This window comes from Neovison vison, chromosome 3 (assembly GCF_020171115.1).
Source record: "Neovison vison isolate M4711 chromosome 3, ASM_NN_V1, whole genome shotgun sequence".
NCBI lineage: Eukaryota > Metazoa > Chordata > Mammalia > Carnivora > Mustelidae > Neogale > Neogale vison.
Window position 1 is genome coordinate 159,401,687 of NC_058093.1, and position 23,866 is coordinate 159,425,552.

Genomic DNA, 23,866 nt, shown 5'->3' on the forward strand with positions numbered 1-23,866 from the left:
GCCCCGCGTCGGGCTCTCTGCTCCACAGGGAGCCTGCTTCCTCCCCTCTCTTTCTCTGCCTACTTGTGATCTCTCTCTCTGTGTGTCAAATAAATAAAATCTTTAAAAAAAAAAAAGAAAAAATGCTGTTTAAGGTCAGAAAATTTAGCTAGAACTATAAAGCTCTTAGAGGAACACAGACTTTAAGTTTTCATGACTTTGGATTACCCAATGATTTTGTTCTTATGTGGCCACCAAAACTATCAACAACCAAAGAAAAATAGATAAACTCGACTTCATCAAAATTAAACACTTTGGTGTCTCAAAAGACCACCATCATGAGTGAAAAAACAACCTACAGAATGGGAGAGAATTTGCAAATCATGTGTCTGATAAGCAATTTGTATCCAGAAAATATATAGAAATATGACAACCCAACACTGAAAAGACAAAGAAAATATGGGAAAAGGATGTGAACAGACATTTCTCCCCAAAAGATACACAAATAGCCAATAAGTGCATGAAAAGTTGTTTCATATCACTAGAATGAAAATCAAAACTACAGACAGAAACAAGAGTGGGTGAGGACTCAGAGAAACGAGAGCCCTCACAATGCAGCAGGCAGAGACATAAAATGGTTCAGCCGCTATGGAAAAGTCTGGCAGTTCTTAAAAAGTTAAACACAGGGTTACCCTATAACCTAGCAATTTTGCTCCTACGTATATACCCGGAAGAAAAGAAGATGCGTGACTATACAAAACCTCTACAGAAATGTTCCTAGCAGCAATAATCATAACAGCCAAAAAGTAAAGATGATCCAAATGTCCAACAAATGAACAGGTTAACAAAACGTGGTCCATCCGTACGAGGTACCGCACAAGCGGCCCCACTTCCTCTCTCATCTCGACTGGACTCAACCACAATGGACTCAAGATTCCTTAAGAAGCCTCAGGCCCCAGGGCTGGTGTGCGGGGATCCTACAGGGACCCTGAGATGGCTGAAAGCCTGCAGGAGGAGGGGCAGGGAGGCCATTCCATTGGCAGGACCACAGGCTCTGAAAGGTGTCTAGTCCCAGCTGTTTCCTGTCTCTCATCCTACAAGATTCTGCCCAACCATCACCTCTGCAGAGAAGCCTGATCAGTTTTGTAAAACAGCACTTTGTCATTCCCTGTGTTGATTACACTCTTACTCCTTCTTCCTGGCTCTTACTCCTACCTGACACCAGAGAGGGCAGATATGCGGTAGCATAGGATAGCGCACACAAGAAAAAATCGAGGGGATGATCCCTCAGTCTCTTTGCTCTGTTCCGCCATCCACTCTTTCCCTCAAGTGTGCCAAAGATTATGGGGTCTGGCCCAAGAAGGGGAGGGGTGGATTTGGGGGGTACCAAGAAGCCAGTGTGAGTGTCGCTTGTCTCCCCATCTCTCCCCCTGGAGTGCCAGCCCTTGCTGAGTTCTGTGAGGCCATCCTCCACTGGCCCCCGGGCTCCAGTGCCCATCATTGTGTGCGTGACTCAGCCCAAGAGGGAGTCTACAGGCACGTGAGGCTGCTGCGAGGCAGCAGTGTGAAAAGAAAGGGGAATATGCACATTCAGCCTTGCAGAATGAGATCTTCTTAGCCATGCAATGGTTTTTGAAAGCTGATTGTCGAAGTTCTTTTACCTGCCACTTTACCAGTAGGACACCCAGTAGAGTAACTAAGGGAGGGCCAGACAGGAAGGGGAGGTGGGAGCACCAGCTGCTTTCACTCCATGACCAAGGCGAGCAGGGAAGGTGGGCGGCTAGATACGGGTTCTGATCTCTCTCCAAGGAGAACCTGGAGCAGAGAGAGGTCTGTTGAGAGGCTACGGTGCGCTGAAGCCAAGAGGGATTTCTGTCCCACCAGGAGGTCCCTGTGCAAGACAGAGGGTTCCAGACCCAGACAGAACATGCCTGGCAGAATGCAAATAGTAGCATGGTAAGGTGAGGAAGCAGGAGGGTCTGGCCAGACTCCTCAGCCTTCAGGGGATCCTGTGTGGTGTACAGCAGACCCTAGGGAACCCAGAAGGTGCGAGCAGAGAGCCTAAAGGGTGTGAGGGGATGCGTGGAGCAGAGAGAGGGGAGACCCGACGACTTGTCCCTTCAGCTGCCAATCACAGCAGGGGGTGCCAGCAGACGTGGGCCTATCCTGTCCTCACATGAGGCCCGTGAGGTTCCAGATGGCTCCATCTGGGAACCTATCTCCCCTTCCTCCCCACTGAGCACCAGAAATCACTGTTCTTCCCCAAGGACAACTTTGAGAGGGGTAGCAGGGATGAGTTGAACTCTTGAAGACCAAACATTCAGGAGATAAAAAGTTTAGCTGTTTACATTACTGGCTGGGTCAGCAGACCTGTCAGGCAGTGGGTCATTAAGGAGCTGGACTGGACGGTGAGGGAAGCCAAAGTTATTTTCTCTGCATATCTGAGTGTCAGGAGAACAGATCCGCAGTTCTGTTGCCTGTGAGGGTCTGAGCTCGCCCCAGGAACCAGATAGCCTTCACATCCTGAGAACCTCTGAGCCGTGCCTGTGGGACATCGGCATCTTTCAAAAAGTGCCCTGTTGCATGAATTCCTAATTACACAGATAACAAAATAACTCTCACATGTACAGATGAGGAAAAAAGATGAAGGCCTAGCGGCTTCCAACTTTCTGCTCCAAAGTCCTCTGTGCACCGCAAAGGATTCTACCTGCACCCACCTCGACTAGGGTTTTACTCCTCTCTGGGTCTCAGTTGTCCAGCGTGTAAAGGGAACATGTTAGACCACAGCAGTCACAGGCAATGCTCCCGGGAAATGCTGGTCATTGGGGAGGAAGAGAGGAAGGACAGCCTCCCAGGCTCTCGGGCCTCCGTGGCCATTTCAACGAAATAATCCTACTTTCATCACTTCTGCATATACTGTTCTTGCTAACTTCAACTGAAGCCAGGGTGCTATGGTTTGGTGTCTTGGCTTGGCGACTACCTGGACCCATGCCCCTTTTACACCCATGATTCCTAGTTCGTGTTGGGCATCCCCAGTGGGATGGGCACCAGTGAGAAGACAGGAACCTAGGTCATGCGAGAGCAACCGTCATTTGGGTAACCAGCTTACCAGGGAGAATGGGACAATCAGAGCAATCATTATGTGCATTTTATACAAATACACACACACACACACACACACGAAAACACACACAGATGCCTATAGCTTAAGGAACAGCTGCATCACCGAGATGAGTTTTTACCTGTCTGGGATAAAATGGCTAATGGGATCAGGCCTAATAGCTTTACAAGCCTTCAAAAAATTGCTCCAGATTCATAACATTCCAAGTGGAAACTATTTGTTTATTCGAGCAGTTTTGAGTTGGAAATTGCTCGTGTCCTACGAAGCGTGGAGGGTCAGAGCCGCTCACATTCCCGGACTCCGCTTTTTAAACTAGTGAAAAGCACAGTGTATTTTGATTTCATTGGGAAGTCTCTGATCAGTCCCTCTACCCCAGAGGTCCCTGTAAGGTCAAGGTGGAGTTCAGTGAGAGGGATTTACAACTGAATTCCTGAAGTACAAGTAGTGGACTATGGTCGACCTGGAGGAGATTCTCTCCCCTCCTCTTGCCCTGGCTAACATCTAAAGACTGCCACTACCTTCTCCGCCCTACAACAGCCTGGATCAAAACCCAGGAGGTGTACAGTTATGGAAGCAACAAAGCTGGGTAAGAGCTCTCCGGCAGACAAGACAATAACGTTGTTAAAGTGCTGGTGGGTGCAAAGAGGGTAAAGGAAGGAAAGAAAAAAGAAGGTTAAAGGAGGATGGGAGAGAAGGGAAGAGATAAAAAGTTAATAAAAAAAAAAATACAACACTGATAAGGATAAAAGAAAATACCGCCCACCTGTTTAAAAAAATACCAAGTGCTTGGACATCAGCCTGGGAATGCACTCGAGGGGCAACAGGTCTCGGGAAAGGCCCCAAGGGGTGGGTTCCCTTCACAGAACCACAACGAGGCCTGTCTCCGAAGGCCTGTCACCAGAGCACCTGCTCTGGGCGGACCCCAGCCTGCAGGTCTGGGGACAGGCCCATCTACTTCTAAGGCCCAGGACAGAGCAGCTGGACCCCGAAGGCCAGGCCCAGGAGCCTACAACCATACTCTGACATCACCCAGAAGAGAGTGGTGGTGCGTGCTCAGAACCAGCCTGGCCCAGGAAGTCAGAAGACCCACGTTTGGGTCTGTGTGCTGCTCCTGCTTATAGGTGAGCCAGCCCTGGACAGCAGTGGAGAAGGCCTGGACCCCAGCCAGCCTCTGTGCAGGCAGGCAAGGCCTCCTACAGCCCTGGGCATCTCTCGGGGGCCTCTTGGGTCCCGTGACTCTAAGGGCGGCTGCCCAGAGGCTGACACGGGTGGTGGGCCCAGGCCTCACCCAGGCAGGCCATAGTAGCTGGGAGGTCTTGGAAGGAACACTGCAGATCATATAAAGGAGTTTTACTGACAACAAGTCAACGGCCCTGCAAGGACACAGACTATGTGCACACAGACCTGTTCAAACAGATGTAGACATACAGGCTCTATTGGTCAGATCTCAGAGAGGCGGGGCGCCTTGGTGGCTCAAGCCTTCCGCTCAGGTCATGATTCCAGGGCCCTGGGATCAAGCCCCGAATCGGGTTCCCTGCTCTACGGGAGGGAGGCCAGCTTCTCCCTCTCCTGCTCCCCCTGCTTGTGTTCCCTATCTCGCTGTGTCTTTGTCAAATAAATAAATAAAACCTTTAAAAAAAAAATTAAAAGATCTGAGAGAGGTGATTCCAGATTAAGCGGGATTTTTGGATCACACTATCTCTGAGATTGCTTGCAACCTCAAAATCCAAAGACATTCTATTATTGGGGGGTGTGTGTAAGAAAAATACCACTGAAACAAACCCGTGCGAAGGTGTATTTTCTATGAATTTACAGTACAACTTCTGTAAATGTAACCTTCAGATTGTGGTTTGTAGATCATTTTTAACATGCCACTGTATACAGTGTTAATCACTGTAACCAATATTAACTAGTAACCAGTGTTAACACTGGTTCCTTCATCCACTCACCTGTTAATTATTCTTCGGTGGACAATCTTTAAAATTATAATCCGCTCTGCACAGTCTTTTAGGAACTCTGACATTCGCTGTTTTAAAACTGGTTTCATTTCATGTTTTGCAATTGCCTTGAGGTGATCCCATGAAGCTTTGCATCTTCTCTCCATCTGACACAAATTATCCTGAAGTTGATCAAAGTCAACCTGAAAATCAGAGGGAGAACAATGGCAAACGGGCTCAAACCACCGGACACCAACCTGAACCAGGAAACTCAGCTGCCTCCAGGGAGAAATAAACATCAAAACCAAATTGACATCTTGCAATACAAACATATTGAGGGCCTAAAAATTACCCACACGTGTATCTGTCATTATCTTGACCTCAAATTATCTAGTGATAAAACTGTTCTCCAAATGAACCCAGCACAAATATCATTCTTTTCTCCACCCCCACCCCCATATTTGGAAAGAAATCTTAGGAAAGTCTTTGGGAACTGTAAATTAAAACATATCAAGGAACTCCAGTACAAGATGAACTGAGCAGATGTCTCATAAAATTTCTCAGAGTACTCTTGTTCTTGAGAGATGATTTTTTCACTTACGGTTACAGGAATATACCAGTCATACAGGGCAATTCTGATATGGGGAGATGGTCTGTTCGGGGGCAGACAGCATCTCTTCACAGTGATCTCTTTTACACTGTAGGACACATTTTATTTCTCCCCCCTTCATTTATTCGACCCACACCAGTGGAGAAACCGGTGTGTGTCAGTTCCTACGCCAGGCGCTGAGAATGCAGAGATGGATGTTGAATGAGACGAAGCTGCTCATCTCATTCAAGGAGACTCGCTGTACAGACAGGTGTAAGACCAAACACTGAGGAGGTACAGAACCCACCGGGCATGCGTGCATACATGTGCGTGTGTATGAGAAAGAGAGAGAGAGAAGTCTTGCTGGCAGATGCAAGCCGTGTGTGCAAAGAACAGATGTGACGCGGCCCCCGCTGTGCTCTTCAGGGAAGTGGGGACGTCCGGATTAACTGAAGTAGCCTGAGCTGAGGCTTTCTAAAGTAAGGCTTTTACTGAATTTCTAGACTAGAAATTATGTGAATCAAAGAGTTTGTCATGGAAAAAAATGCACTTGAGAGCATTTAATACAGACAGCTGTGGGACCAGGGAAAGAAACTGAGAAGGCAAGGAGGGGAGGCAGAAACACATAAATTGCTGAGCTTTAGGGAGAAGACTGAGGGCAGAGAAATAGAAGGGCAGTGGGACAGGGTGGGAGAACGAGAGTGCTGGGCAAATCAAGGTCAGAAGGAGAAAGCGGATGCATAGAGATGAGCTGCCATTGATTAGACGACAGAGGTTAAGAGTGAGCCTGGATAGCCATTTGTATGAATTCTTTGGAGAAGTGTCTGTTCATGACTTCTGCCCATTTTTTGACACGATTATCTGTTTTGTGTGTGTTGAGTTTGAGAAGTTCTTTTTTTTTTTTAGAAATTTCTTTTTTTTTTTTTTTAAGATTTTATTTATTTGACAGAGATCACAAGTAGGCGGAGAGGCAGGCAGAGAGAGAGGAGGAAGCAGGCTCCCCGCTGAGCAGAGAGCCCGATGTGAGGCTTGATCCCAGGACCCTGGGATCATGACCTAAGCTGAAGGCAGAGGCTTTAACCCACTGAGCCACCTAGGCGCCCCAAGAAGTTCTTTATAGATCCTGGGTATCAGTCTTTTGTCTGTACTGTCATTTGCAAATATCTTCTCCCATTCCGCGGGTTGCCTCTTTGTTTTGTTGACTGTTTCCTTTGCTGTGCAGAAGCTTTTGATCTTGATGACATCCCAAAAATTCATTTTCGCTTTTGTTTCCTTTGCCTTTCATCACTAGCTATCAGGGAGATTCAAATCAAAACCACACTGAGATACCACCTTACACCAGTTAGAATGACCAAGATTAACAAGACAGGAAATAATGTGTGTTGGAGAGGATGTGGAGAAAGGGGAACTTTCTTAACACTGTTGGTAGAAATGTTAAGTTGGTACAGCCAATTTGGAGAACAGTGTGGAGATTCCTTAAGAAATTAAAAATAGAGCTTCCCTATGACCCTGCAATTGCACTACTGGGTATTTACCCCAAAGATACAGATGTAGTGAAAAGGAGGGTCATATGTACCCCAGTGTTCCTACCAGCCATGGCCACAGTTGCCAAACTGTGGAAAGAACCAAGATGCCCTTCAACGGATGAACGGATAAGATGTGGTCCATATACACTATGGAGTATTATGCCTCCAACAGAAAGGATGAATTCCCAACTTTTGTATCAACATGGACAGGACTGGAAGAGATTATGCTGAGTGAAATAAGTCAAGCAGAGAGTCAATTATCATATGGTTTCACTTATTTGTGGAGCATAAGAAATAACACAGAGGACATGGGGAGATGGAGAGGAGAAGGGATTTGAGGGAAATTGGAGGGGGAGATGAACCATGAGACTGTGGACTCTGAAAAACAATCTGAGGGTTTTGAAGGGGCGGGGGATGGGAAGTTGGGTGAGCCTGGTGGTGGGTATTATGGAGGGCACAGATTGCATGGAGCACTGGGTGTGGTGCATAAACAATGAATTCTGGTACACTGAAAAGAAATTTAAAAAAAAATTAAAAAAAAAAATGAGTGAGCCTGGATGTGAGTGGTCCCACCCTCCACAAGACAATGGAGGGGATCAAGTCAAAGAAGGTAGAAGGATCTATCACCAGAGGCGATGAAGCCAAGCTGAGCATAAGGGATGACTTGAGGGCCAGGCAAGACATTGCAAGTCCTGGGTTTCTAGGGTGCTGAAGAGCCAGAAACGGAAGGCGAGTTTAGGCAGAGCCCCAGGATTCAGGTAAGCAGGGGGTTCATGTGACTCTGAGAAAAATGATTTGCCTGAGACCAAAGGAATTCTGGGTCCAGAGTAGAAAAAGCTTCACTTTCTTAGGATATAGTGGAGCTGAGGAAAAAAAAAAAAAAATCAGGTGTTCAGCCAAGAAGGGGAAAAAAAAAATGCAGATTCAGAAAAGAACTCAATAGTTCAGTCTAGAAAAGACCAGATGACCTGAGACTGACAAGTAACGTCTGGGAGATTTTAAGCCAATTGCAAGACGTCTAATCCTAACTCTCTGGCTCTTTCCTCATTTGCACCTGGCAGTTCCCTGAGACACCATAACATAAGCTCAGTTCCACTCAGACAGGCACCGAACAGCACGGCACCATCTAACCAGGTGATGTTCACCCAGCGAGGCAACGGGCACAGAGCAGCCTCAGACGCCCAGTAAGAGAGATGGTTTTCTGGGGAGGAGAGTCCACCGTAAGCCCTTAAGGTGGGGGCAGAAGAAAGTGACCCACTGCCAGCAGAAGCCAGGTGGGGAGGCTTCTGGTGAAGAGAAGTTTGAGGGCTGAGCTTCAAGTAGCTTCTCCGGACGGGGTTTGGAAGGCAGCCTCCCCCAGCTGCTGCCTGGTGGGAGGCCACGGGCACAGGCGACCTGAGTCTTCACAATTATCCCCCTGACCTCGGGTTCTCTTCCTAGGTCCAACAGATGCACAGAGGTGAAGTTACTAGTGAGAGACCACACAGCTCTAAGCAGTGGAACTGGGATCTGAACCCAAATCTCTCTGGCTTGAGTCCAAGCTCTCAACCAGCAGGCTGTGAGCCTTGATTTGCCCCTAAAAAATTCTACCCCAGAGACAGAGCTGGCCTGGCTGCCGTTTTAGAGAAGGACGTTCTTGCCTGAGAACAGATCCACAGGGGCCACTTTTGTGTGTGGGAAGCCCCATGAGCTGTGCTCTGAAGCAAGGCCCAACCTTATCAAGTCAGACTGGGATGCTGTGGGACAGCTCAGGGACATGGTTATTCCACCCATGCCAGAGAAACCTCGCTCTTGGTGGCGGCAGTGCCGAGTCCCACAAGTGACATACCAGGGGATGGAGTGAAGGCACGGAGGGTTGGGGTTTCCTGAGACTTATCTCATGCCTGTCTACACAGAAGGACCCCTCAATACCCCAAAAAGCTTTGGGAGTAAAGGTTGAGAAGCGGTAGATGCCCTCTTGCAAGTCGCAAGGAGCTGAGTCAACACTCATCTTTAGCAACTGCCACAGTTAGTCGAGAAAATCGACCCTCACTTGTGGCTTGTGTAGCCAAACTTGGCATAAGGCTACGTTATTTTGTTATTACTTAACTAAAAACTGAACACCCTTTGGAAAGGCCTGATCCTGGGGGTGGGGGTGGGGGCAGTCACCGGGGCCAGCCTGGGGTCCAGACTCCTTGGCCAAGCTACTTTGGTCCTAGGTGGCCTCCACCTATAAGGCGGCCCTGGGAAAGAACAAAGGACCACAGATAACGAAGGGACGGACTGGATCTGTGTGGGTCGGGAAACAGGACAAAGATGACTCTAGCCTCGCAGCAGGCCCTGTCTCAGAGGGAGGTATTCCTAACAAACTGCCTTCTGGGAAGGTGCTTGAGGCGGGTGTCAGAGCAGCCACTGGAGGTCCCCCAGCTGCCACAGGCAGAGAGGTTTCTGGTATTGGTTAGGATCCTGACGTGCTGTTTGAAAAGACTTCAGAACAGTGTCTGGCCCACAGTAAACGCAGGAAGGGTGCCTGGCAAGTAAAGGAGTCCGTGTTCTCAGAAGCCTATGGTCAGCTCTTACAGCTGGGGGATCTCCGGCCATGCCTTCTTCTGCCACAAGGCAGGCCCACAGTCAGGCCGGCCCAGGGCCTCCTGCTTGCTGTAACTGGCAACTGCCTGCCTGTTGCTCCCGAGGCGGGTGAAGGAGGGTCCCAGCCCCTGTGGCCCCACAAACCAGCTCTGTGGGAGAAGGTGGCAAGATTGAATTCCATGAAGGAGACTCTGGCAAGACCCCTTTCCCACTGCTCACCACCCATTCTATCTCCTCTTCTTATATTAGGGTCCAGAGTGCCCCAGAGCTAACAGTCATTTGCTTTCATCTCCTCAACTTGCCCAGGCTGGGTTTCCAGGAGTTTCCCTCACACTGGCTTGACCTCTGCTGCCCTATTCATCCCTTCCCCTGGCGTCTCCTGCTGCTCCTGAGACCCTCCCATCGTCCAGCTGTGCTGTGCTGGGGACTCCCTGGGGGTGGTTCAGCCTCAGTGATGCTCCTGCAAGTGGGACAGCTGGGTGTCCAGCTAGTGCCGCTGTCTCTGTTCTAATAAACCACAAGTTCATGAAGATTCTGTGCATGCAGTGTAAGAGTCTGCAGCTGAGGGGCCAGAACTGCATACAGTTTATAGCCCTGTCAACTGTTCCCTCTGTGTAAGATCGTAGGGAGAGCCAGCCAATCTAGGAGTGCACAGAAGGCCAGGAGCCCTCCGTTTCCTGACTCCACGCCTCACCACAGGGTCCTATAGAATTCTGAGGAGGAGACAAATGGCATCATTATGACCTTTGTGCCCACCAAAAGCCAGTGGAGAAGTTTCCATGCTCGGGAGAATCCAGGCCTGGAGAGGAACACTTCTCCACAGCAGGTGCGGGGCCTAGGACCTGGACGGCAGACCCGCCTCGCGTACCTCCGCAGGAAAGAATCTGACGGAGACGCAGCGATGGCAAAAGGTTCTTAAAAGCTCATTGGGAACAGCGTCAGACAAGTCATATCCACAAACCCTAGAGCAGGGGGTGCCCTTGGACATTTTTACTTAATAGAGTCTGTGCTCCTCAGAGATGACTGACAAAGATCCAACAGCTGAGGAAAAGGCACGGTCCACTCCTCTCTGCCCACGGACCTACCTTGGCTGACCTGGTGACGGCCCCGATCTCGGAGTACAGATCAGAGCTGTCTGGGAAGTTTTCCACCACCATGGTGCACACGTGATGGAGAAGCGACTGCTTGTGCACGGTGTCTTTGACTTCTGGAACCTTCTCGAGGTAGCTTAACTCAAACGCTTTGGCCTGTGTGGTAAACATTAGATAAAGGACAAGAATAAGTTTTATACAGAAAGGTACAAATGGCTAGAACCAATGCCCTGTTGGCGGTGTCCTAATATTTAGTTCCTCTGCGACCGGAACTTCTCAGGCCACATGCTCAGATCACGTATGGAGAAGCCACAACTGAGTGTGAAATAAGCCTCCAGCCCTTTCCCACCACAGCCATCAGCCACGAGCTGTCCCAGGCCTCTACCCCTGAATCAGGAAGCTGTGGGCCTGGGTCTCCCCATCTGGGTATCTACAACTTCTTTCTCTATTTGTCCTCTACTTTTCTACTTCTTGACCAAAGACAGGTCAATTTTTTTTTTTTAAAGTTGGTTTATAATGTGCCTAAGTACAAATACTTGAGTGATAAGTTTAGGAAAAAATGGGGGAGGGAGGTGGAAGAAATTCTTTCCAATGTCAGTTTTGAGAGTAGCCAAGCTTCGGAAGGAACAGGGTGCTTACTTTTCTAAATTTTCTTATTTAATAGCAGGACACAGACTTAAATAAATAGGCCATGATAAGTTAAGGACAAAATTCCTTCTAGATTTTCCAGAAAGAAAACACAAAGGTTGCTTCATTTGTGCTTTGGGGGACCAGAGGTACAACCTCCCTCAACAAATGAAGGGCAGGGATTTTGTGACAAGGGAGGTAGGATAATAAGGGATATAAGACACTTACATTAGTTCCATTTAGAAAGTTCCCAATGGCTAAGAGAGTAGACAGGATAAAGCCCAAGGTTTTATTGTTCTCCAGTTGGTCTATTCCTTCCTTCAGATCCAAAAGTGGTTCTGCCACTTCCTTTCAATTACAAAAAGTTGCAAGGTGATGATAAAGAATGCACATTTTGTCTTTACTTTGTTCTTTTTAACTTTTGTACAGGGTAACCACAGTGGAGTTCTCCTTGGTTATGGCAGTCCCATGTGGCGGGCCCATTCTCCTCGGTATGGAAAAGTGCCAAGAGGCAGCAGGGCAGTCTAGGCCTCAAAGTCTCCTCAGTGGAGACCAAATGGGAACATATGGCCACTGGTGCTGGGGTGACAAGTCTTCCCCTGTTCCTGCCCATCCACCAAGCTCAGGCAGGACCCTTAGACCACCCTCCCCTCTTCTCTACTTCCTTCACATGTACCTTCAGCATTTGGACCATGGTCTTCCTCTTCACTTTCCTCTTCTAGGCAGATGTCACCAGGAACCATCCCTCACTGTCCCTGGACCCCTCAGGTTTCCCAACCTCCCCTCTGGGCACTCTGTGGCTGGCCACCTCTTAGCCCTGGTTACTTTCTAGAAGACTGCTATCCTCATTTCTGCTATTGCCTTCATAACACCCACTCTCCAGTGGTTTTGAGACTACCTCACACCAAGTCACCTCAGCAGTCCTATATCTCTTCTTCCTCACTTGATTTCTGAATGAATTCAAACATCATGGTTCCCTCCTGATGCCCCTACACCCACTGCCACCAATCAGGGCCTTAGGATAAATCTTGCCGTCTCCTCTGCCAGAGGATGGAGACCCCACAGGCTCTCTTATGCTTCGGATCTGTCCCCTTTGGGAACTTCCTCTCAATTAAACTCATTCCAGCTCACCATCCATCTCTTTCCTCTCTACTGCTTCCTTCTGCTCAGCCTATAAAACTACCCCCATTTTCCCCAGTCCAGATAATACCCCCATTTCCCCAGTCCAGCTCCTTTCACACTACTCACTCAGATGAATCTTCCCGTGCCGTCACTGTTAAGGTCCCTTTCCTTCTAGTCCCCTCTCAACCTCTTAGAGTGGTTTGCCCTCAACTTCCTACGGAGATACTCTCTCAAATGACTCTGCCAAGCCAACGGCCACAGTCAGCAGCACTGTAGGTGATTGTCATCAGGTGGAAGGATTAGAAGTCACTTTCTATTTAGTGCATTTCTACATTTTCTGAATTACTACCATGAGTTACACAGTCAGAAAATTTAATTTTTTATTTAAACCAGTCATCTGGGACCCGCAAGCAAGGGTGCCAGATGGGGCCAGGCAGCCCCTGAAGAAAAATGCCTCACTGCCATGACCAACCACTTAGTGTAGCTACAACCTCATTATCTTCAACTTGCCCTTCAAACCCTCACTCAAGGATTCTACTTCATTACCGTCACCAATAAAAAACTGACTTTCTCAACACTGCGGGGGAGGGTTGGCTATCTCCCTTCTTAAGTGTGTACCTTTTCTGTTGTTTCGTAATCCATTTTGAACGCCCAGAGGTGGAGCCGAGCCGAGAGCTCGCTGATGGAGGAGAGCGTGAGGAGGAACTGCTCTGCACTGCCCAGTGGCACGTCAGGGTTGGCCAGCTGTGCCTCCTGGATCTTCTGCTTCTCTTCCTCGGTGGGAATCATGGTTAGAATTTTCTGGAAAAATGGGACAATGTAGTATATTCTTAGTGATGGACCCTGTCCCAGCCCTCTGATGTTGCCAAAATCATACTGTGATTTTCCAAACAGGTAGTAAAGAGATTCTATCATCAGTATAAACCAAATACTGTAGAGAAAAAAGGTATCAGGTAGACTCTAAATTCACATTCATTTATTTTAAAATGCTCTCTTTATCTCTTTCCTTTGATCTCCTGTTTCAAGAGGAATTTAAAGAATTTGCCCTAAATTTTCTGGGTCTCAAATATGAAGCACATTCTAGGTAAGAAAGGGGGATGGGAGGTGAGAGAAAGAGAAAAGGCATAATATAGAAGGTTAGAAAGCAGCTCCCTCTTCCCAGGAAATAGAGAAAATTTGTCTCGACTACGTGAGAACTCAGACTGGCTTTTGCACATGGGGCATCACATAATTTAAATTGTTTCAAATATTTACATGATATTTTACATTTTATGTGGAAATGAAAAACTTTTTCCATTCTTATCTTTTTATGGAGAGAGAGAGAGCCAGGGAGGGGTGGAAGAAGAGGGAAAGGAAGGGAGAGAATCCCAAGCAGACTCCACATCCAGCACGGAGCCCCATGTGGGGCTCAATTTCACAACCCTGAGATCATGACCTGAGCTGAAACCAAGAATTAGACACTTAACCGACTGAGCCCCCAAATGAAAACACTTTAAATAATATCAGACTCAAGTCTGGTTGAGGAAAAATGATGACAGGATTTATAAAGAGAAATACCTACCTACTAATTAAAAAGTATATTTTGCTTCCATTTGTTTCTGGTTAAAATTAATGATGGAAGGCAGAGGAGGCAAAAGTCACAATAAGGGTTATGATTCTTACAGACCTAAATTCATTAGTAACTATAAGTAGTATAAAAGAAAGTAAAAGTTTCCATTATATAACATTTCACCAACAACATTTTTTAAAAGATTTTATTTATTTATTTGACAGAGAGAAATCACAAGTAGATGGAGAGGCAGGCAGAGAGAGAGAGAGAGGGAAGCGGACTCCCTGCTGAGCAGAGACCGGATGCGGGACTCGATCCCAGGACCCTGAGATCATGACCTGAGCCGAAGGCAGCGGCTTAACCCACTGAGCCACCCAGGCGCCCCTACCAACAACATTATTAAAGGTAAGGGGTCATTATTTTTCTCTCATTTCTCCTTCTTTAGCATCGTGCCCCACTTTGTGGTCACTTATGTTAATTCATTAATTCTAAGTAGCTTTGGTCGCTGCTTTCCAGTAGCAAGCATCTGGGCAGAAGTGGAAGGAGCTCTGGTTCTGGGTAAGGTAGGGGTAGACATCCTCCACCCCGTCTCACTGAATGCAGCTCCACACCCTGGACAGCACGAATGGAGCAATTACCTGAAGATTCTAAAAAGTACACAGTGGCAGGTGTATTGGGGAAGAAGATCACAATCAGAAATTCACTCAACTGGTAATGAGTTGCCCACTTGTTCTGAGCTCAGGTAACCCCAAACCTCGACTGGGTAGCAGGTGCAGACAGAGAGCTCCAGTGGAATCCTCTAGTGCTGACTTGAAAAATGGGAAAAGGGTCTCCTAGTAGTGACAACAGTGACAGCAGGGGCTGGCAGTCCCCTACAACTCTGTGGAAGGGACACTTCCTCTCCAATCAGTGAGGCTATGGCCCCACTAGGGCCAGACTAAGGAAGTAGTCAGAATAAAGCTCAAGGTTTTATTGTTCTCCAGTTGGTCTACTCCTTCCTTTTGGGTCCCAAATTGGTTCTGTCACTTCCTTTCAATTAAAAAAATTGAAAAAAGACAATAAAGAATGTATGTGTTTGCTTTACTTTGTTCTTTTTAATTTTTGTACAAGGTACTAACAGGTGGAGTTCTCCTCAGTAGAAGGCAATCCCATGTGGTGGGCACATGTTACCTAGGCATATGTTGTCATCCCTTCACTTGGCCCCAGACATGGGCACAGTCACAGGAAATACATGGCAAGGTGAGGTGACCAAGCACCAGCTTTTAGCTGGATGACCAAAAAATAAAGCTCCAGGGAGCTAGAAAATACTAGGGAGGTCAGGGAAAATGAAGAGCCTGACAAAGCAAGTGCAATATGTTGTTTAAGAAGTTCTGGAATCATCCCTGAGCTGTTTCGCTGTGAATCTGACCTTAAAGGTCATATCAAAGACATTGAAAACTGAGCTGACACTGGAACCACGGCCCCCAAACAGCAGCTCAGAACGTGTGGCCTGAATCCAAGCAAGTGGGGGAAGAATTTTCTTATTTATTTATTTATTTATTTATTTATTTATTCATTTCTCTCTCTCCCCCTTCCTTCCTTCCTTTTACAAGATCAGAATCTCTAGATAAAGATATTACAAGAAAACTATAGACTATAGACCAACACCCCTGATGAACCTAGATGTAAAATCCTGAACCAAACTATTTTAAATATGTAAATGTCAATATATTAAGTTATATATACATTGCTATACTTTATAAAGTAACATTAAAAATAACAACCACGGGCGCCTGGGTGGCTCAGTGGGTTAAGCTGCTGCCTTCGGCTCAGGTCATGATCTCAGGGTCCTGGGATCGAGTCCCACATCGGGCTCTCTGCTCAGCGGGGAGCCTGCTTCCTCCTCTCTCTGCCTGCCTGCCTCTCTGCCTGCTTGTGATCTCTGTCTGTCAAATAAATAAATAAAATCTTTAAAAAAAAAAAATAACAACCACAAGGTTGGTTCAGCACAAAAAAACAATTACTGCCATTAGTCTACCATATTAATGATCTGAATAAGAACATTCACATAATGATGTCAATTGATGGGGTGCCTGGATGGCTCAGTTGGTTAAGCATCTGACTCTTGATTTTGGCTCAGGTCATGATCTCAGGGTTGTGGGATTGAGCCCTGCATCAGGCTCTGCGCTCAGTGGGGAGTCTCCTTGAGATTCTCTCTCTCAGTCTCTCTCACCATCCTCCTCTCAAATACATAATCTTTTTAAAAATGTCAATTGATGAAGAAATATTTTTGATAAAATTCAACATCCATCCATAATAAAAAACTCTCAGCAACCCAGCAATAGGAGAAATCTCCTCCACCTGATAAATGACATTTATGAAAAACCAACAGCTCATATCATGCTTAATGGTGACAGACTGAATACTTTCCCTTTTAAGATTGGGAACAGGACAGGGTTTATAAAACTTAAAAAATACTTACAAATCAGAAAGGAAAAAGCAAAACTATGTCTATTATAGACAGCATAATTTTCTATGTAAAAAATTTTAAGGAATCTACAAAAAATTTTAAAACTGAATTTAAAAATGTCATATGATTTAACGTTAATACATTAAAACCATTTTATTTTTATATTGATAGTAAACAGTTACAAACTGAAAATTTTTTTTAAAAGTACTACTTATAATGAAATATTTAAGAATAAATCTAACCAATCATATGCAGGATCTATATGCTGGAAGGTAAAAATGCTCGTGAAAGCGATCAGAGACAACCTAAATAAATGGGATATATACCATGCTCCCAGATTGAAAGGTTCAATATATTCAAGATTAATTTTCCCTAAACTGATCTATAAATCCAACTAAATTCCAATAGAAACACCATCATGGATTTTTCATGGATATAGACAAGCTGGTTCTAAAAAGTTATATGGCAGGGCGTCTGGGTGGCTCCGTGGGTTAAAACCTCTGCCTTCGGCTCAGGTCATGATTTCAGGATCCTGGGATTGAGCCCTGCGTCGGCTCAGCAGGGAGCTTGCTTCCCCCCTCTCTCTCTGCCTGCCTCTCTGCCTACTTATGATCTCTATCTGTCAAAGAAATAGTCTTTAAATTAAAAAAAGCATTCACATTTCTTATTAAAATAAAAAGTTAAACGGCAAAACGGATGAACCAAAAACATTTGGAAATGCGTAAGGTCCACTAAACAGCTACAGGAACAAGACAGTGTGACACAGGCATGGGAAACATACACGGATCAGTGGGACAATACAAGGAGGAAACGGAAGACACAAATACAGCCCAGTGAGTTTGACCAAGGTGCAAAGACAGTTCACTAAAGAAAGGATAGTATTTTCAATAAGTGGTGTTGGAACTGGAATCCATATGCAAAAAAAAAAAAAAATCTTAAACCTTAAACGTTACACATAAATTAACTCAAAAGGGATCACAGATCTCAAAGTCAAAGGTAACACTACAAAACTTTTAAAAGGACACACTGAACGAAATTTTTGTGACCCATGTTAGAGCAATGAACTCTTAGACACGATGGCAAAAATGAATAGGTTGAGAAACTGAACTTCATCCAAATTAAAAACCTTTTCCTCTGTAAAAGACACTGTAAAGAGAACAAAGACTAAACTATAGTTCCTCAAACCCATTAAGCAGAGATTTACCATATGACCCAGTGATTCCATTTGTAGCTGTTGACCCCACAACAATGAGAACTAATGTTCACATAAAAACCTGTATGTGTCTGTAGCAGCTTTATTCACAAGTGCCAAAAACCAGGCCAAGCTACATGATCCTTGGACAGATGAACAGACCAACCATGGTACATCCTTGTAATGCAGCGGTGCTCAACGATAGAAAAGGGACCAACTCTAGCTACACAGAACAACTTGGATGAATCTCAAATCATCCATTATGCTGAGTGAAAGCAACCACTCTCAAAAGATTACACTGCATAGTTCCATTTACGTGACATTCTCGAAAAGACAAAACCGTAGTCATGGAAGAGATCAGTGGTCACCAGAGGCTACAGGTGGGTGAATGGGTATGACTAGAAAGAGCTAGTGTAAGACCTGTTCTGGGACACAGGATGGATCTGAATCCTGACTACAGGGGTCACTCCATGATTTTATAGACTTTAAAAGTCCTAGAACCAAAACAAGTCAATCTGCCTTTGTGTTGATGCAAAAAAATTAAAAATAAAATTAAAAAACTGAACAAGACAGCCTAATCCATGCAAACGTGCATATGACTGGTTTGGAATTTGTCTGGGTGGGGTGTCTGGCATCCTGGGTCTGCTGAGAGTTCCCAGGGCTGGTCATCTCTATAGTTTCTTAGAAGCCAGTGGTGCCAGACTGCACTGAAGACACATGTTCCATGCTTTGGTCATGGTGACCCTGCAGAAGGGAGCCACCATTCCCTTCACCATGGCCTTAACACTGAGATGGTGTGGGCAGAATCTGAGCATCCGGGTACACAGTCGGCAACAATGCTCTCGCTCCCACCTGTCCACACAGATGGTGTTAAAAAATAACCAAAACAATCTGAGCAGATGTCACCCCTTTAAAAACATCCACAATCTGAACTGAACCAACCTTCAAAGCAAGAGCTGAATCTGTATTTTTATTTTCTTACCGCTTACATTGCTTGAAGCATGTACGAGAATTCCAAAACAAAAAATTGTCAACACCTTTCCCCCCTTCCTCAGAAGGCATTTTCCTGCAATGACTTTAGCTGTTTCTTTCCTTTGGGAAAAGTAATCACACACTCTTACTTTTGTTTTTTACTTCTCTGACTAATTTAAACCATTTGTTCACCACTGAAGATTTATGAGGTTGCCATCTGTCAGTTTATTTCACTTTATTTTTTTTTACACATCCCTGGCAATAAAAATAGCCGTAAGATGGGGAAACGGTGGGTTGAAGCCACCTTTGGTGAGACGATAGCCCTTTCGAGGAGCAGGTGACAAGGGCTGAGTGGGAAGAGGTACCTTTAATTCGTTCTTCTACCATGTCTGTGAATTTACTGATGATTTTATGGTCACCATTTGGTTTCACAGGGAAAAAGACATCAAACAAAACCACTACGCAATAATCTCCGTGTCTGCTTTCTTTTTTTTGCTTTCTCCCAGACGGAGTCCTACCAGCACCACCCTAAGTCTACCTTACTTGGTTATCTCAAAACTGGAGTCCAGAGAAAAATAGAGCGGTCTCATTTTTATGAACCCAAAGGCTTTTGGGCTTGGCCATGTCAATGTCATTCACCTGCAGATAAGACTAACATGAGGAACTGTTCTGCCCCATGAGTTTCAAGAAGAACCTGGCTAGAGCTCTGGATGAGAATCTAGCCTGGAGATTTTGGGGACAACAGCAGAAAGCTGGGGCCCTTAGGGCTGGGGTTGGTCTGTGTACAACCCACATAACCTCACGAGTCAATGGTTCTCTATTCATGCACTTACTCTCCTGCAGGGATTTCTTCCCTTTCTTCTCAAGGTATCTTGATTATCTTTTCCTTCATTTTGGTGACTCCTCAGTGAGGCATGTGGGGCAGAAGTGGTCGCATCAAATTTGCAGGTCAAGTGCTTTGCCTGAAGGTCAGCTCGAACAGCTGAGGCCGAGCTGGAGAGCCACCAAGGGGGCTGCTCCTACTTTCCCAGCACCATTTCCATGACCTGTGGCTATTCAGCCAGAAAGGCAGAACCACCGGCATGGCTAAGGCACCCAGCTGCAGGGACATTCTAGTTCCCTGGCCTGGCTGAGTGACCATGGTTCCTAGGCCTGGGCTCATCTGTGTGTCCAGAGCCCACTTGAACAGGGGCGACACAGCACACACGGCCTGAAAATGTGCTCTGGTTTTGTGTATGTGCTTGAAGGGACTTTTGGTTCCTAGGAAGCTGGCAGCCCTGGCAACCAAAGTGAGTCGAGGTGAGTGTCATTTGGGGCCAACCAATTGTACCACCCTCTGTAGATACCTACAACAAAAGTTAGAAAAGCAAGAGAAAAAGAGAAAAACCCTTCATACTTCATTTATGATAAGCTGACGGCATGCTTTATTTGGAAAAATACCATGAATACTACTTAGAGATGGACCCAAAATGTGCTCTAAAGTTTAATGCTCTTATGAAAGATTATTTCCTTAATGAAGTTAGTTAAGCACTCTCTCAGGTTTTCGTGAAGAAGCCAGATACATATCACTGGGTTGCTAAGCAAAGCCACAGGATGTAATTTAATCCATCGTAATCACATTTGGTACACAGAGGTTTCAAATGGCCCCTTTAAGCCATGGTACCATGCTACAGTGCCTGCGTCCAAGAAGCAGACAGCTTGTTTGGCAAAAGGCCCTTCGGGCATTAGCTGGAAATCTTATTAGCAAAGATCTGTAAGTACACGACTTCCATCTCTTCTCAGTCCTGACTTAGCTCTTGAACAACAAGCCTAGAGAGCAAGTTCCGGGTAGTGGCTCAGGACATGAATCTAGACCAGTTATGCCCCCTCAGGTCTGGGAGCTCAATGACCAGAGGTGGCAGGTGACCAAAGGAGTGTGTCCAGTTTCCACTGGACTCTTCGGCATGACAGACCAGAACTGAAAAATATACATGATCGCTGGGGGCGCCTGGGTGGCTCAGTCGGTTAAGCAACTGCCTTTGGCTCAGGTCATGGTCTCAGCGTCCTAGGATTGAGCCCTGATTGGCCAGACTCCCTACACAGCAGGGAGTCTGCTTCTCCCTCTACCCCTCCCCCTCTCCTCCCTGCTTGTGTTCTCGCTCTCTTTCAAATAAATACATAAAATCTAAAAGAAAGAAAGGAAGGAAGGAAGGAAAGAAAGAAAGAAGGAAAAATAGACCCGGTCCCTGGATTCACATGGGCAGCCTTCAGATCGGGTATTCTCACAGGGACTTTTGTTCCCAGGGCACTTCTCACAAAGCTGGAAATGTATTTGGTTGTCACCACTGGGGAGGTACCACTGACCTCCTTAGGTGGAGGCCAGGGACGCTGCTAACCATCCTACGACATAGGGGACAACAACCATCTAATCCAGAATGTCAGTAGTGACACAGTTCAGAAACCCTATTTAGATAAACACTGTGATTTAAAAAAAAAAAAAAAGTGCCGCCCCCGCTCTGGTGTTGTGCGCAGGGTGCACTGACTAAGCACTCAGGACACAACGAATGCCCAGGAAGGGTTCAGCAGTGGTACTATGGCTGCATCCTCCTGCTGTAACCATTACGCACATCACCTACCTCCAGCGGGGCGGGGGGGGGGGCGCCCTGTAGGTGGCTCTGTGAGGCCGACGGCTGGCCTCGGGAGTCTTCTCCCTAACCTTTCAGATTCCCTCTTGTTCTTTTTTGTCACATGAGCCTGGGCCCTGACTGAAACTGGGACTCTCTCTCCTCATCTTCAAGATGGGGAACCTAATAGCTGTACCTCACGAGCATCTGTGTAGAGCACCTGGCCTGAGCCTGGCCCACAGGAAGAAAGCCACGGAAGTCACGTTTAGTGCCACGCTGTTGTTCCCATAGCCCTCAGCGGCACTACTATTGTTATCATTGCTCCTTCCTGGATCGAAAAGGTCCTCACTGGAAACCAGTCAGGAAAAAAAAGTAATCTGCGTTCTTCTAAAATCAAAGTAACTTATTGTATCTGAAACTTTCCCTACCCACAGAGCTACATTTCAGGAAAGAACAAAGGCAAAATCCAAAGGAATCAGTCTTTCCTGACAGACTTTCAAGTTCTCATGACAAGAAGGGGAAATATTTGTAACAGGGGAAGAGGTCATTTTCCCTTTCCATCAGGCTGGCTCTGGCTGCATTTGAAGCCTCTCTTTGTATGAATCTGAAGCTTTTGCAGTCTCCAAAGGACACTGCTAAGTCAACAGGACGGTTGGCACGTGTGCTAGGCCTTACCACGTAGCTCGTCCTGATGAAAGACACGTTGCACTGGGTTCTTCCGGCTGGCAGCTCCCACCTGCCTAGGGACCAGCCAATGCTCTTCTCTTTCCTCACTTCTGTGGGGGCCCCAGAGAGGGACTGCCTCACACTGAGGCCTGGCCTGCCGCCTTCTCACTGTCTAGCAGCTGCCTCAGTGTTCCTCTCTGTACCTGCCTGCTGTCACCGGCTCTCTCCTGCCTCAATCGGCCGCGTGCTCGCACTCCTTGGCTGCCCACCTAGGCAGATTCCCCTGCTCGGCTACCTGGCTGAACTCCAGGGCTCGGGGCTCAATTTCCTTTCCAAGCAGAAAGCAGATGCATGTTCCTCCCTGTGCCTGGCTCCTGGAACAGGGTGTGTGTGTGTGTGTGTGTGTGTTTCTCAGAGCTGAGCAGTTCAGACCTCACAGTGGTTTTCTAGTGTTGCCAGAGGACTACAAAGCCGGGTGGTTAAAACAACAGAATCCTCTCAGTTTGAGAGACTACAAATCCAACATCATGGTGTCCGCAGGGTGGCATTCTCTCCGAAGGCTCCCCTCACCTTTTCCTAGCTTCTGAAGTTGCAGGCAATCCTTGGGGTCCCTTGGCTTCTAAATGCATCAACTCCCATCTCTACCTCGGTCATCACATGGCAGTCTGTTCTATGTGTGTCCCTGTGTTCTGGTCTTCACAGGATGGCATTCCCCTCTCTGTTTCTCTGCCCAAACTTCCCTCTTCTTATATGGACATTAATCCCTGCAGTAGGGCCAACCCTAATTGAACATGACATTATCTTGATTGCCTCTGCCAAGGCCCTATTTCCAAATAAGGTCACATTTTGAGCTTGTGGGAGAACATGAATTTTGAAGGGAAACTACTAACTCAGGATAAGCCTCTAGGAGCACAGTTTTTCCTCCGGGGGCCTCTTCTTTCCAAAGTACAGAGGGATGCCTGACCTGCTGGGTTCAGACCCACTTGGTCCCATGGGCCCCACTGCTCCTTCCCACACTTGGGACCATGGACGAGCCTTGTGCCATGGTCCTGGGCCCTTCCTCTCTGAGGGGCTTGCTCTCCCTCTGCAGCCAGTCTTCACTGCTCCCGCCCATTCTCCAGTCCCTCAGAGAACCCTGCATATGAATGAACCCCAACTATGGGAAGGCTTTAAAGGGACCCCAGCCTCCTTGCCAACAGGAAGGATTGAGTGGGTGTCACCCAACACCACAAAGCAGTGTCCTCACAACCCCATGACAATCCATTGAGCCCCAGGCTATACTGCCTATCCGGAGGAGCCTATGTGATGGGCCACTTGCCCCACTCACTCTTCGTTATTAGACGAGGAGATTTAACTTGCCACACGCAGCCCACGGTGGACACAGAATGGGGCATGGCAGAAGAACACCGAGCCCGGCAGGCCATGTGGTCCCAGCCAGGGATCCTCTCTCTCCTGCAACAGCTAATGGTGCAGGTGGCATGGCTCCTCCAGCTTATCAACCCACAAACTAGCTCTACATGTCCCAATGAGCACTAAGAGAGAACCAAAGTCATTCACCAGGAGGTGAGCACACGTTGAAAGCCCTACTCGTGAAACTGTTCGTTCAGTCCATTTGGTTGGAAATGACGTGGAAGAAGCCCCCACCAGTCCCCACAGAAAGTTGTCCTCTCTTCTTCCACACTGAGGTGGAAACATGGTCAGAAGGCAGGCAGTAAACGAACCAGAGAGTGAGGCTCACTGAACTTCACAGGCCAAGTGGGGCTTCCCCCATGACCCAGAACTTTAAAAAACAACAAAAAAAAAAAAAGTGAGAATTTTTAACATTATTCAGAGTCTGGCTGAAACAGAAAAATGGCAAGCCACCCTGTGGAGAAA

The 23,866-nt window shown here is 46.8% G+C and overlaps 1 protein-coding gene across 6 annotated transcripts in view; it reads right to left on the reverse strand.

Annotated features, from left to right (window-relative positions):
- The window catches only part of FHOD3 (formin homology 2 domain containing 3), a 456,738-nt gene that overhangs the window by 24,543 nt on the left and 408,329 nt on the right, over positions 1–23,866 (reverse strand). For all 6 annotated transcript variants that reach the window (XM_044243141.1, XM_044243140.1, XM_044243139.1 and 3 more), the window contains 4 exons: positions 13,179–13,361; positions 11,667–11,786; positions 10,806–10,967; positions 5,050–5,240 (listed from right to left, as the gene is read on the reverse strand). In XM_044243141.1, the coding sequence (XP_044099076.1) occupies positions 5,050–5,240; positions 10,806–10,967; positions 11,667–11,786; positions 13,179–13,361 (656 nt within the window). The remainder of the gene's footprint in view (positions 1–5,049; positions 5,241–10,805; positions 10,968–11,666; positions 11,787–13,178; positions 13,362–23,866) is intronic.